Consider the following 13,655-nt stretch of genomic DNA (forward strand, 5'->3'; position numbering starts at 1 on the left):
TTTAAATCCTACATACAGTGTGAGGACAAACTGCTTCAGCATGGAAAATTGAGGGGGTTGGATACCTTTGTTAAAAAAAATTGGGGATATTTATGTTTCTTACTACTTTTAAATGTTTGGAAGTAGGACTTTTTAGGTTTATTCTGTCTAGGCATTTATTAAATTATAAGGTGACATTACAAGTTTAGAAATTTTCCAAACACATATAACTCTAAGAAAGGCTAAAAAGGTGATATTAAATATCTCCTTGAAAGAAAGGAATTAACCAAACCAGGATTGAAAAACATTTATTGAAACAAAAATCAAATACTTTCTTTTTATTATCTACAAGCCAACACTGAACTTACTTTATTCAAGAATGAACACAATGTACAAAAAAAGTATGCTTATATTATAAAAATATGTCAATTTTATCTCCTGGGTGCTGAGCAGAAGTCATTTTAAACAAAATCAAGGCAAACTTGCTCTCTATAATAGAACTGCTATAATTTAATAACAAAAGTGAAAGCTAATATATACTCACAAAGTCTCTTTAAAGGCCCACTGATAATGCTGTGTTGGAAATGGTGAACCCAGTCACCACAGTTCACATTTCCGACCTATGCTCACTGGCACTGCTTCAGGCCTACATCACGGGAAAGCACCTCTTTTTTACAGAATGCATGTCATTAGTTTACAGTTGTTAGCATGTATTTCAGCAAAGTATTAACAATCATATTTAGTTAGCTTCAATTTTCACACATTGTTATGGGGAACAAATGACCTCCCAAGATTTACAAACCCACTTATCCAGGTGGGACCTGGTAACTCCCTAAAACTCTGTGTCCAAGGTTAGTATCTTAAAATTGTTGGTAATTTCTTGAATAATTACTGGCACCTTCCTGGGCATGTGTTCTTGCAAACAGTGTGGCTACTTGTGCCTGTCAAGTCAGTGGCAGCTGCAGAACAGTTAGAGGCTGAAGAGTGCAGCCTTTGGCTTACCATGGAGACATGCTCCAGTGCTCACTAGAGTATTTGGCCCTTGGAGAATCAGGAAAGCGAGTGACTGGGGAAAAGGGACCATGCCTCCCTGTACTAAAGTCAGAATAGAAGTAGACTACATAGCATCCAGCACTGACAAAGCCTTAAAGAGCTTGCACACTGCAGTGCCCTGTCTCTGGCTGAACAGAATGACAGTGGTACCAGGCAAAATCCAGAATGCAGTATCAACACAATTAATGATATCAGATGAATTCAAGTTCCCAAGTTTTTAAACTGCAAAATGCCTATTTTGACTGCTAAGCATAAATCTTTTCCCTTAACAGAGTCTCTGGGATTGACACCTATGAAGACTCAAAATTGCAGAAATATAAGGACTGAGTATTCTAGTGCCTGCTGTACTGGGTAAATTAACCAAAAGAACCGGGGGAAGAAATGCTTCCATGTTCTGCCTGTATAAACCCAATATTTATTTAGTTACCTGTTTCACAAGAACTTGTGACTAAGGTGAAGAGAAATGATCTCTTCCTTTATGCAATTACCTAATTCCTTATAGCTTTCTAAGTCAGTTTCAATTAAGCCCCATTTCCTACATGAACTGTTATTCCTACCAAATGCAACTGTCACATAGGGCTGAACTGGACATAATTTAAACATTTTCATGAAAAACAAACCACTAATTGGCTTAGCACTACACCCTTATGGGGAAGAAGAAGCATTTACAGAAATACAATTTGTGAAGAATAAACGTACTTTGGAACCTGAGCCAAAGGTTTCTCACCAATACCTTAATAAGTCACCACAATACCTTAATAAGTCACCATGCAGGTTGTTTTCACAGGCAACAACACAGCCAGGTCAACTGTTGCTCCTGGCAACTTCCATTGTCCCAAAAAATGTGGAAGATGGAGAGGCCAATGACTGAAATCCACAGTTAGGAATACAGGCCAAAAGCTCAACAAACTGCTACTGGAAGCAACTGGATACCATAATATTAAACATAGACACATGAAAACAGAATGAGCACACAAAGAAATGAACAGCTGCTAAGATCATGATGCTCAGAGTCAAACCCAATGAGGGTATTACCACACACACACACACAGATACATCACCATACCTGTTTACAATCCCAGGCCCTTGCTCTCAAATAAATATATTGAACATTTACAACAGAATGAATGCAAGCTTTTCTTTTAACTCTAAATAAAAGTCATACTTCTAAAATAAGCTACAAATTGCTTTTTTTTGTGAAACTGATGTGACTTGGTGCCACAGCTAACCTTTCTCTCATAGCAGCAGTATCATCAGCCCGTGGCAGCAAGGAACTGTTCATTTCTGGCATCCCATGGGCTCCCATACAGGCAACTTCATAAAGCATGCAGATACTACTCTGCTGAAGTTTCAAAGGAATAGAAATGATCATTGTGCTTATGGGTCTCATACCTTCCAAAATATACATAAATGGTGACAAATTAAAATAGCAGTTCTTTGCTTACCAATAAAATCATAAGGCAGAGGGGTTGGAGGTGGAAAGAGAAATTGTTAAAAAATGCGGGAAAAAATGCAAAACAGTGCTAGCATTCACAAAAAAGATCATGCTAAAATCAGATCCATATTCATAAAAATCAATCATTAAGCCACAATCCAAAGAACTCTGTCCATGAGTCCAAAGGCATGCATGCCAGCTGAAGGAAATGCAGGATTCTTCTGACAATAGTTTCTTCAGAGCAGAATAGTAACGTGTCACTGGAGTAATCACAACAGGGTGAACAAGACGCCATCACACTTTTTTGCAATTGAAAAGGAAAAGAAAAGCAATCACAATAAAAAAATTAAACAACAGTGGAAACAAAACATAGAAATTCACAGTGACCTATAAAACCAAAGAATAATCCAAATGATTTTTACCCTTTAGGGGTTCATGCCTCTTAGTAGTTGTCTTTTTAATTTGAAAACTTTATAATGAAAGATTTATCCGTAATGGTATTAAATATAAAATTACTTCACTACACATGGGATTTTGTGCAGTATCAATACTCAGTAACTTCACTCATGTTTAAAGGACACATAAGAGACATCTTGTCACTAGAATCTCAAAGCCTCCCCAAAACAAGATGTCTTAAAGCATTTAAAGTTTCTCATAAGGAAAACAACCACCTGAAACTAATATTCAAAATGCAGTAACTGCCTAAGGTCATCACTTGGCCAACTAAAGTATTTTTACCTTTTCCAGTAAGTTCACAATTTTTAAAAAATAAGAACAAGATATTTATTTTTTAACCCCAAGATTGAACTAAGGCTGTCTATGTCATCAGCTGTTAGTGGCCATGTATGATCTGAACTTCCAGCCTGTGCTCGGAGGTACTCACTGGAGGAGGGGTCCAGGGCTATCCTGCCTTCATGTCCACGAGCTGCATCTGCACATTGGCAGCCATGCCACCCCCGTAGCCTCCCTTGGACTGCATCTGGTTCTGAATGGAGCTAACCTGCAACAAGACAAGAACAGAACCAGTCAGGAACTAGGGCCACTGCAAGTAAGCAATTCTTGCCTAATATTTTAGCTGGGCTGCTTTTCCCAAAAGGGTACCTTTTATAGACTTAAACTTGTTTTCATTGTAAGGCAAAATGCTGAAGCTAGTGACTGAAGCATTTTTTTTGCCACAACACCCTCTCCACCCATCCCCCCACTCCTGCAACTTTCTCCACTTGGCAATTACAAAAACAAAGTTTTGTAATTCACAAGGCACTTGGCTACATTTCAAAAGCAGTTAAAAGGATACAGATGAACTCAACTTTGTCCCTCAACCACCTTAATTTACAAACACCTCACATATATGATCACCTCAATTACCTGGATTAGAATCAGATTCAAAAATAAATATGAATGAAACTAAACCAAAGATAAACTTTAGAAGTCCATGTGGGACTTCACTGGTGGCACAGTGGTCAAGAATCCGCCTATCGGTGCAGGGGACACAGGTTTGAGCCCTGGTCCAGGAAGATCCCACATGCCGCGGAGCAACTACGCCCATGAGCCACAACTACCGAGCCTGCGTGCCGCAACTACTGGAGCCCACGTGTCTAGAGCCCATGCTCTGCAACAAGAGAAGCCACCGCAATGAGAAGCCTGCGCACTGCAATGAAGAGTAGCCCCTGCTCGCCACAACTAGAGAAAGCCCGCGCACAGCAACGAAGACCCAACGCAGCCAAAAATACATAAATGAATAAATACTTTTAAAAGTCCATGTGGTAAAATTTACATACTTAATACAGTCTTAGTATAGTCTGATAAAGTGAAAAGGAGTATAAGAATCCAAAGACTTGGAATATTCAAAGCAAGTTTAGCCAGAGGCCACACCCCAGGAGACAAGTTTGCATATTTAAAGATTGTGAGTAGTACACCCTTTTCTCATATGAGCCCAGGGTGGAATCATCACTCTCTCCAGCTTTTATCACGTGGTTAGAGCCCCTGAACTTTGACTCATCCTCTGCCTGAGTCTGCAAACAACATCTTAACAGCCCTCAGAGAACAGGCTGGTCTCAGGTTTACAGGATGGCTTCAAAATATGACATCATGTAACCCTCGCAACAACGCCAGGAGGAAGCAGTAGAGAGTGAACCTGTGAAACCCTAGGCATCCTATCCTCAACCCTGATAAAGGCAGAACTCCAGGCCTGTGCATTCATTTTCTCTACCTGCAACCTTGCTGAGTGGCCCCTGGAGTACCCTCCAGGACTTCATTAACCAACCCTCTAAAAAAAACAAAAACAAAACAATTTTATATGTACCAATGAAGTTTCCTTGGAATAGGACATAAAACTGGTGCAGTTAAAAGCAAGCAATTGCCGAACAACCAGCAAGAGAGAAACACAGATCCACCCGTCAGCAGACAGGGTGCCTAAAGTCATACTGAGCCCACAACCACCTATAAACACACCCCTTGACACAGCCCTGCCCACCAGAAGGATAAGACCCAGCTCCACCCACCAGCAAGAAGGCACCAGTCTCTCCCACCAGGAAACCTCCAGAAGCCTGAGGACCACTCTCACCCACCAGAGGGCAGACACCAGAAGCAAGAGGAGCTATGATCCTCCAGCCTGCATAAAGGAGTCCACAAAGAAGATGAGACAAAATGAGACAGCAGAGAAATATGTTTCAGATGAAGGAACAAGATAAAAACCCACAAGAACAACTAAATGATGAGGAGATAGGCAACCTACCTGAAAAAGAATTTAGAGTAATGACAGTAAAGATGATTCAAAATCTTGGGAAAAGAATGGAGGCACAGATTGAGAAGTTACAAGAAATGTTTAACAAAGAGCTAGAAGATGTAATGAACAATACAATAACTGCAATGAAAAATACACTAGAAGGAAATCAACAGCAGAATGACTGAGGGAGAAAAATAAATGAGCTGGAAGACAATGTTGGAAATCACTGCCACGGAACATAACAAAGAAAAAAGAATGAAAAGAAATGAGGACAGTCTCAGAGACCTCTGGGAAACATTAAAACATTGCATTATAAGGGTACAAGAAGAGAGAAAGGGCCCAAGATAACATCGAAGAGATTACAGCCGAAAACTTCCCTAACATGAGAAAGGAAACACTCAAGTCCAGGAAGCGCAGAGTCCCATAAAAGATGACCCCAAGTAGGAATGCACCAACACGCATATTAATCAAACTGATAAAAATTAAAGACAAAGAAAAAAATATTAAAAGCACCAAGGGAAAAGCAACAAATAACATACAAGGGAACCCCCATAAGGTTATCAGGTGATTTTTCAGTATAAACTCTGCAGGCCAGAAGGAAGTGGCACAATATATTTAAAGTGATGAAAGGGAAAAACTACAACCAAGAATACTCTACGCAGCAAAGCTCTCATTTAGATTTGATGGAGAAATCAAAAGCTTTACAGGGGCCTCCCTGGTGGCACGGTTGTTAAGAATCTGCCTGCCAATGCAGGGGTTCGATCCCACATGCCGTGGAGCAACTAAGCCTGTGTGCCACAACTACTGAGCCCGTGTGCCACAACTACTGAAGCCCACATGCCTAGAGCCCGTGCTCCACAACAAGAGAAGCCACTGCAACAAGAAGCCCGCACACTGCAACCAAGAGTAGCCCCTGCTTACCGCAACTAGAGAAAGCCAGTACGTGGCAACGAAGACCCAACACAGCCAAAAAAAAAAAGGCTTTACACACAAGCAAAAGCTAAGAGAATTTAGCATCACCAAACCAGCATTACAACAAATCTGAAAGGAACATCTGTAGATGGAAAAGAAGAGGCCACAACTAGACTCAAGAAAGTACGAATGGGGAAATTCACTGGCAGAAGCAAACATAAAGTAAAGGTAGGAAATCTTCCACACACAAATAGAATATCAAAACCAGCAATCATGAGGAGAGTACAGACGCAGGATATTGGAAATGCATTTGAAATGAAGATATCAACAATTTAAAACAATCTTGTCCATACACAGACTACTATAGCAAAACCTCATGGGAACCACAAACCAAAAATCTAGAATAGCTACACACACACAAAAAAAAGCAATCCAAACACATCACTAAAGATGAGACATCAAGGGATTCCCTGGTGGACCAGTGGTTAAGACTCTGCACTTCCATTGCAAGGGCCACAAGTTCAATCCCTGGTGTGGGAACTAAGATCCTGCATGTCGCTCAGCATGGCCCCACCTCCCCAAAAAAAAGAGAGAAAAAAAAAAACACATCAAATCACAAGAGAATAAAAGAGGAAGGGAAGAAAAATGACCTTAAGAAACAAATCCAAAACAATTTTAAAAATAGCAAGTACGTACATATCAATAATTACCTTAATGTTAATGGATTAAATGCTCCAACCAAAAGACATAGACTGGCTGAAACAAAAACAGGACCCAGGGCTTCCCTGGTGGCGCAGTGGTTGAGAGTCCGCCTGCCGATGCAGGGGATACGGGTTCGTGCCCCGGTCTGGGAAGATCCCACATGCCGCGGAGCGGCTGGGCCCGTGAGCCATGGCCGCTGAGCCTGCGCGTCTGGAGCCTGTGCTCTGCAACGGGAGTGGCCACAACAGTGAGAGGCCCGCGTACTGCAAAAAAAAAAAAAAAAAAAAAAAACAGGACCCATATATATGCTGTCTACAAGAGACCCACTTCAGATCTAGGGACACATGCAGACTAAAAGTGAGAGGATGGAAAAAGGTATTCCATACAAATGGAAATCAAAAGAAAACTGTAGTAGCAATACTCATATCAGACAAAATAAACTTTAATATAAAGAATGTTACAAGAGACAAGGAAGGACACTACAAAATGATCAAGGGATCAATCCAAGAAGAAGATATAACAGTTATAAATATATATACACCTAACATAGGAGCACCTCAATACGTAAGGCAACTGCTAACAGCTATAAAAAAAATTGACAGTAACACAATAATAGTAGGGGACTTTAACACCTCACTTACACCAATGGACAGATCATCCAAAATGAAAATAAATAAGGAAACAGAAGCTTTAAATGACACAATAGACCAGATAGATTTAATTGATATCTATAGAACATTCCATCCAAAAACAGCAGATAAAACTTTCTTCTCAAGTGTGCATGGAACATTCTCCAAGATACATCACATCTTGGGTCACAAATCAAGCCTCAGTAAATTTAACAAAACAAATCATATCAAGCACCTTTTCTGACCACAGCACTACGAGATTAGAAATGAACTGCAGGGAAAAAAATGTAAAAACCACAAACACATGGAGGCTAAACAATATGTTACTAAATAACCAAAAGATCACTGAAGAAATCAAAGAGGAAATCAAAAAATACAGAGACAAGCGACAATGAAAACACGATGATCCAAAACACATGGGATGCGGCAAAAGCGGTTCTAAGAGGGAAGTTTACAGCTATACAAGCCTACCTCAAGAAACAAGAAAAATCTCAAATAAACAATCTAATCTTACACCTAAAGGAACTAGAGAAGGAAGAACTAACAAAACCCAAAGTTAGCAGAAGGAAAGAAATCATAAAGACCAGAGCAGAAATAAATGAAATAGAAACAAAGAAAACAATAGCAAAGATCAATAAAACTAAAAGCTGGTTCTTTGAGAAGATAAACAAAATTGATTTGGGTAGTATAGTCATTTTCCATTAGCCAGACTCATCAAGAGGGAGAGGACTCAAATCAATAAAACTAGAAATGAAAAAGGAGAAGTTATGACACCACAGAAATACAAAGCATCCTAAGAGACTACTACAAGCAACTCTATGCCAATAAAATGGACAACCTGGAAGAAATGGACAAATTCTTAGAAAGGTATAACCTTCCAAGACTGAACCAGGAAGAAACAGAAAATATGAACAGACCAAACACCAGTAATGAAATTGAAACTGTGATTTAAAATCTTCCAGCAAACGAAAGTCCAGGACCAGATGGCTTCACAGGTGAAATCTATCAAACGTAGAGAAGAGCTCACACCCATCCTTCTCAAACTCTTCAAAAAAATTACAGAGGAAGGAACACTCCCAAACTCATTCTATGAGGCCATCATCACCCTGATACCAAAACCAGACAGAGACACTACAAGAAAAGGAAATTACAGACCAATATCACTGATGAATATAGATGCAAAAAACCTCAACAAAATACTAGCAAACATAATCCAACAACACATTAAAAGGATCATACACCATGATCAAGGGGGATTTATCCCAGGGATGCAAGGATTCTTCAACATATGCAAATCAATCAATGTGATACACCATATTAACAAATTGAAGAATAAAAACCATATGATCATCTCAATAGATGCAGAAAAAGCTTTTAACAAAATTCAACACTCATTTATGATAAAAACTCTCCAGAAAGTGGGCATAGAGGGAACCTACCTCAACATAATAAAGGCCATATACGAAAAACCCACAGCAAACATCATTCTCAATGGTGAAAAACTGAAAGCATTTCCTCTAAGATCAGGAACAAGACAAGGATGTCCACTCATGCCACTATTATTCAACATACTTTTGGAAGTCCTAGCCACAGCAATCAGAGAAGAAAAAGAAATAAAAGGAATCCAAATTGGAAAAGAAGAAGTAAAACTGTCACTGTTTGCACATGACATGATACTATACATAGAGAATCCTAAAAATGCCACCAGAAAACTACTAGAGCTAATCAATGAATTTGGAAAAGCTGCAGGATACCAAATTAATGCACAGAAATCTCTTGCATTCCTATACACTAATGATGAAAAATCTGAAAGAGAAATTATGGAAACACTCCCAGTTACCATTGCAACAAAAAGAATAAAATACCTAGGAATAAACCTACCTAGGGAAACAAAAGACCTGTATGCAGAAAACGATAAGACACTGATGAAGAAAATTAAAGACGATACCAACAGATGGAAAGATATACCATGTTCTTGGATTGTGAGAATCAATACTGTGAAAATGACTATACTACCCAAAGCAATCTACAGATTCAATGCAATCCCTATCAAATTACCAATGGCATTTTTTACGGAACTAGAATCAATCATCTTAAAATTTGTATGCAGACACAAAAGACCCCAAATAGCCAAAGCAGTCGAGGGAAAAAAACGGAGCTGGAGGAATCAGACTCCCTGACTTCAGACTATACTACAAAGCTACAGTAATCAAGACAATATGGTACTGGCACAAAAACAGAAACATAGATCAGTGGAACAAGATAGAAAGCCCAGAGATAAACCCACGCACCTATGGTCAACCTATCTATGACAAAGGATGCAAAGATATACAATGGAGAAAAGACAGTCTCTTCAATAAGTGGTGCTGGGAAAACTGGACAGCTACATGTAAAAGAATGAAATTAGAACACTCCCTAACACCATACACAAAAATAAACTGAAAATGGATTAGGGACCTAAATGTAAGACCGGATACTATAAAACTCTTAGAGGAAAACATAGGAAGAACACTCTTTGACATAAATCACAGCAAGATCTTTTTGATCCACCTCCTAGAGTAATGGAAATAGAAACAAATGGAACCTAATGAAACTTCAAAGCTTTTGCACAGCAAAGGAAACCATAAACAAGACGAAAAGACAACCCTCAGAATGGGAGAAAATATTTGCAAAGGAATCAACAGACAAAGGATTAATCTCCAAAATATATAAACAGCTCATGCAGCTCAATATTAAAGAAACAAACAAACAACCCAATCCAAAAATGGGCAAAAGACCTAAATAGACATTTCTCCAAAGGAAATACAGGTGGCCAAGAAGCACATGAAAAGCTGCTCAACCTCACTAAGTATTAGAGAAATGCAAGTCAAAAGTACAATGATGTGTCACCTCACACCAGTTAGAATAGGCATCATCAGAAAATATACAAAGAACAAATGCTGGGGAGGGTGTGGAGAAAAGCGAACCCTCTTGCACTGTTGGTGGGAATGTAAATTGATACAGCCACTATGGAGAACAGTAAGGAGATTTCTTAAAAAAACTAAAAATAGAATTACCATATGATCCAGCAATCCCACTACTGGGCATAAACCCAGAGAAAACCATAATTCAAAAAGACACATGCACCCCAATGTTCAATGCAGCACTATTTACAATAGCCGGGTCATGGAAGCAACCTAAATGCCCATCGACAGACGAATAGATAACGAAGTTGTGGTATCTATATACAATGGAATATTACTCAGCCATAAAAAAGAATGAAATCTGTTGAGACATGGATGGATCTAGAGACTGTCATACAGAGTGAAGTAAGTAACAAAGAGAAAAACAAATATCGTATATTAATGCATGTACGTGGAACCTAGAAAAATGGTACAGATGAACCGGTTTGCAGGGCAGAAATTGAGACACATATGTAGAGAACAAACGTATGGACACCAAGGGAGGAAAACCACGGTGGGGTGGGGATGGTGGTGTGCTGAATTGGGCGACTGGGATTGACATGTATACACTGATGTGTATAAAATTGATGACTAATAAGAAACTGCAGTATTAAAAAAAAAAACAAAAAAAACAACTAATACTAAACTTTCTTTGGGTTATTTGTATGGAAATATGTTAATATAAATGTTTCAGACATTACATGAAACTTCTAAAAATCTTGTATGTTCTGGTTTAATGTTATAAGTCATAATTCTAGTTATTACTTTAAAATGTATATCTTCTCAGAAATAACAAAATTTCCTTGTCAACTGCATTATTATGAACTTTCATCAAATCTTTAACCGTGGTCATTTTTAAGTCTTTTGTCATTTACACACAGTTCTGGGTGTACTGTGATGCTTTTGCAAAAGTGTTCCTATAAAAGGGTTTCATCTTCAAGGAATTCATGGAAAAGACTCTGACAAGTACAGGTTTCTGGTAACTGACTATACTGCTGAACTGAATAAGCATTTTCAGAACTCTAATGGAAAACTGATGAATTCATCAAAGTGCTCACAAAAGATCAAGATGACAAAAAAATTAATTACATGGGACTGAGTGAACTGAGGATGATTATAGTTTTTGTAACTTTCTGTTTGAATTTAAAAAAAAAAAATGGGCAAAAGATGTAAACAGACATTTCTCCAAAGAAGACATACAGGTGGCCAAAAAGCACAAGATGCTCAACATCACTAATTATCAGAGAAAAGCAAATCAAAATTACAATGAGGTATCACCTCACACCAGTCAGAATGGCCATCATCAAACATTCTACAAACAGTAAATGCTGGAGAGGGTGTGGGAAAAAGATACCCTCCTACACTGTTGGTCGAAGGTAAATGGTACAACCACTATGGAGAACAGTATGAGGTTCCTTAAAAAACTAAAAACAGAACTACCATATCCAGCAATCCCACTCCTGGGCATACATCTGAAGAAAACTATAATATTTACAAAAGGATACATGCACCCCTATATTCATAGTAGCACTGTTCACAATAGCCAAGACATGGAAGCAACCTAAATGTCATCCCAAATTGTTTACAAAACAGAAAGAGTCACAGATGTAGAAAACAATCTTATGATTACCAGGGAGGATGGGATCGTGGGAGGGATAAATTGGGAGACTGGGCTCGACATATACACTAGTATATATAAAATAGATAACTAATAAGGACCTACTGCATAACACAGGGAACTCTACTCAATACTCTGTAATGGCCAATACGGGAACAGAATCTAAAAGAGTGGATATATGTATATATATAACTGATTCATTTTGCTGTACACCTGAAACTAACACAACAGTGTAAATCAACTATACTCCAATAAAAATAAGATAAAATAATTTTTTTAATAAAATAAAAAAGAAATAATGCCATTCACAGCAACATGGATGGACCTAGAGATTATCATACTAAGTGAAGTAAGTGAGACAAAGACAGATATCATATGCTATCACTCATGTGGAATCTAATTTTTAAAAAAGAAACAAATGAACTTATTTACAAAACAGAAACAGACTTACAGATATCGAAAACAAACTTATGGTTACCAAAGGGGAAACATGGTGGGGGAGGGATAAATCAGTAGTTTGGGATGAACACACACACTACTATATATAAGACAGATAACCAAAAGGGACCTAATATATAGCCCAGGGAACTTGACTCAGTATTCTGTGATAACCTATATGAGAAAAAAATCTAAAAAAGAATGAATACATGTGTATGTATATCTGCCGTACACCTGAAACTAACACCACATTGTAAATCAACTGTGTTCCAACAACAACAAAAGAATCCGAAGACTTGGACTGTAAGACAAACTTCTTTATTAATATTGTAACTCTGGGTGAACTATTTATCCTCTGTGCATATCAGGCTTCTTATCTGTAAAATGATTAAAGATGATAACCTTTCCTAACCACATTACAGGGCTACTTTCTAGTAGACTGTGAGATATATAAATGCTTGGGTATTTTCTCTTTTTTCTTGGCCATGATGCACGGCATGCGGAATCTTAGTTCCCGGATCAGGGATCGAACCTGTGACCCCTGCAGTGGAAGCGCGGAGTGTTCACCACTGGACGGCCAGGGAAGTCCCGCTGGGATGTTTTCTTACTTTGCCAAAACAAAGTCACAAAGTTACCTGCGAAGTGTGAAGAGTTCTTAGTGTATCCTATCTTAGTTGATAGCAATTAGAAGCATTTTGGAAGCAGAGAACGAGCGAATCAAGCTAGACTGCTAGAAAAAGGGGCAACAGGAAGGTTTGGGATATGACGGCCTAACAGTCAAGGGTGAGAGCACTGGCAGTCTGGTCTAATGCACAGAAACAGCTCAAAGGGCCCTTCACATTTCTAGGACCCCGGGAGGTGAGAGGGGGGTGGGAGCACCATCCATTCATTAATCTACTTATCAAATACTTAATCACAGAAAACATGATGTATTGATACAAGGTGTCTTTTCATTGATGATCCTCAGTCAGTTTGTTTAAAGAAAGTAGTAAGACTGGTCTAAGTTATTTTTGGAGTAAGAGAGGTTTAAATATATTCTAACTGAAGAGAATAGCAAAATATAAAATGCATGGCTATTTAGGTCCAATATGGTTAAAGTGAGAACATGTGATTAGCTCTTAAATGGGTAAATTTTTACTCATTTACTGAAAAATTCACATATGTGGAACTAACTCCAATGATATCACATAATGATGTACTGTAATACCTATATTCACATTAC

General features: G+C 38.5%; 1 protein-coding gene across 1 annotated transcript in view; it reads right to left on the reverse strand.

The window, feature by feature from the left end:
- Nucleotides 1–3,368: 3,368 nt before the first annotated feature.
- The window catches only part of CDC42SE2 (CDC42 small effector 2), a gene marked incomplete at its 3' end in the record, with an annotated part of 44,458 nt that continues 34,171 nt past the window's right edge, over nt 3,369–13,655 (reverse strand). Inside the window, exon 3 of the mRNA XM_079703527.1 lies at nt 3,369–3,467. Coding sequence (XP_079559653.1) covers nt 3,369–3,467 — 99 coding nt within the window. The remainder of the gene's footprint in view (nt 3,468–13,655) is intronic.

Source organism: Hyperoodon ampullatus (genome assembly GCF_949752795.1).
Source record: "Hyperoodon ampullatus genome assembly, chromosome: 4".
In the NCBI taxonomy this organism is placed as follows: domain Eukaryota; kingdom Metazoa; phylum Chordata; class Mammalia; order Artiodactyla; family Ziphiidae; genus Hyperoodon; species Hyperoodon ampullatus.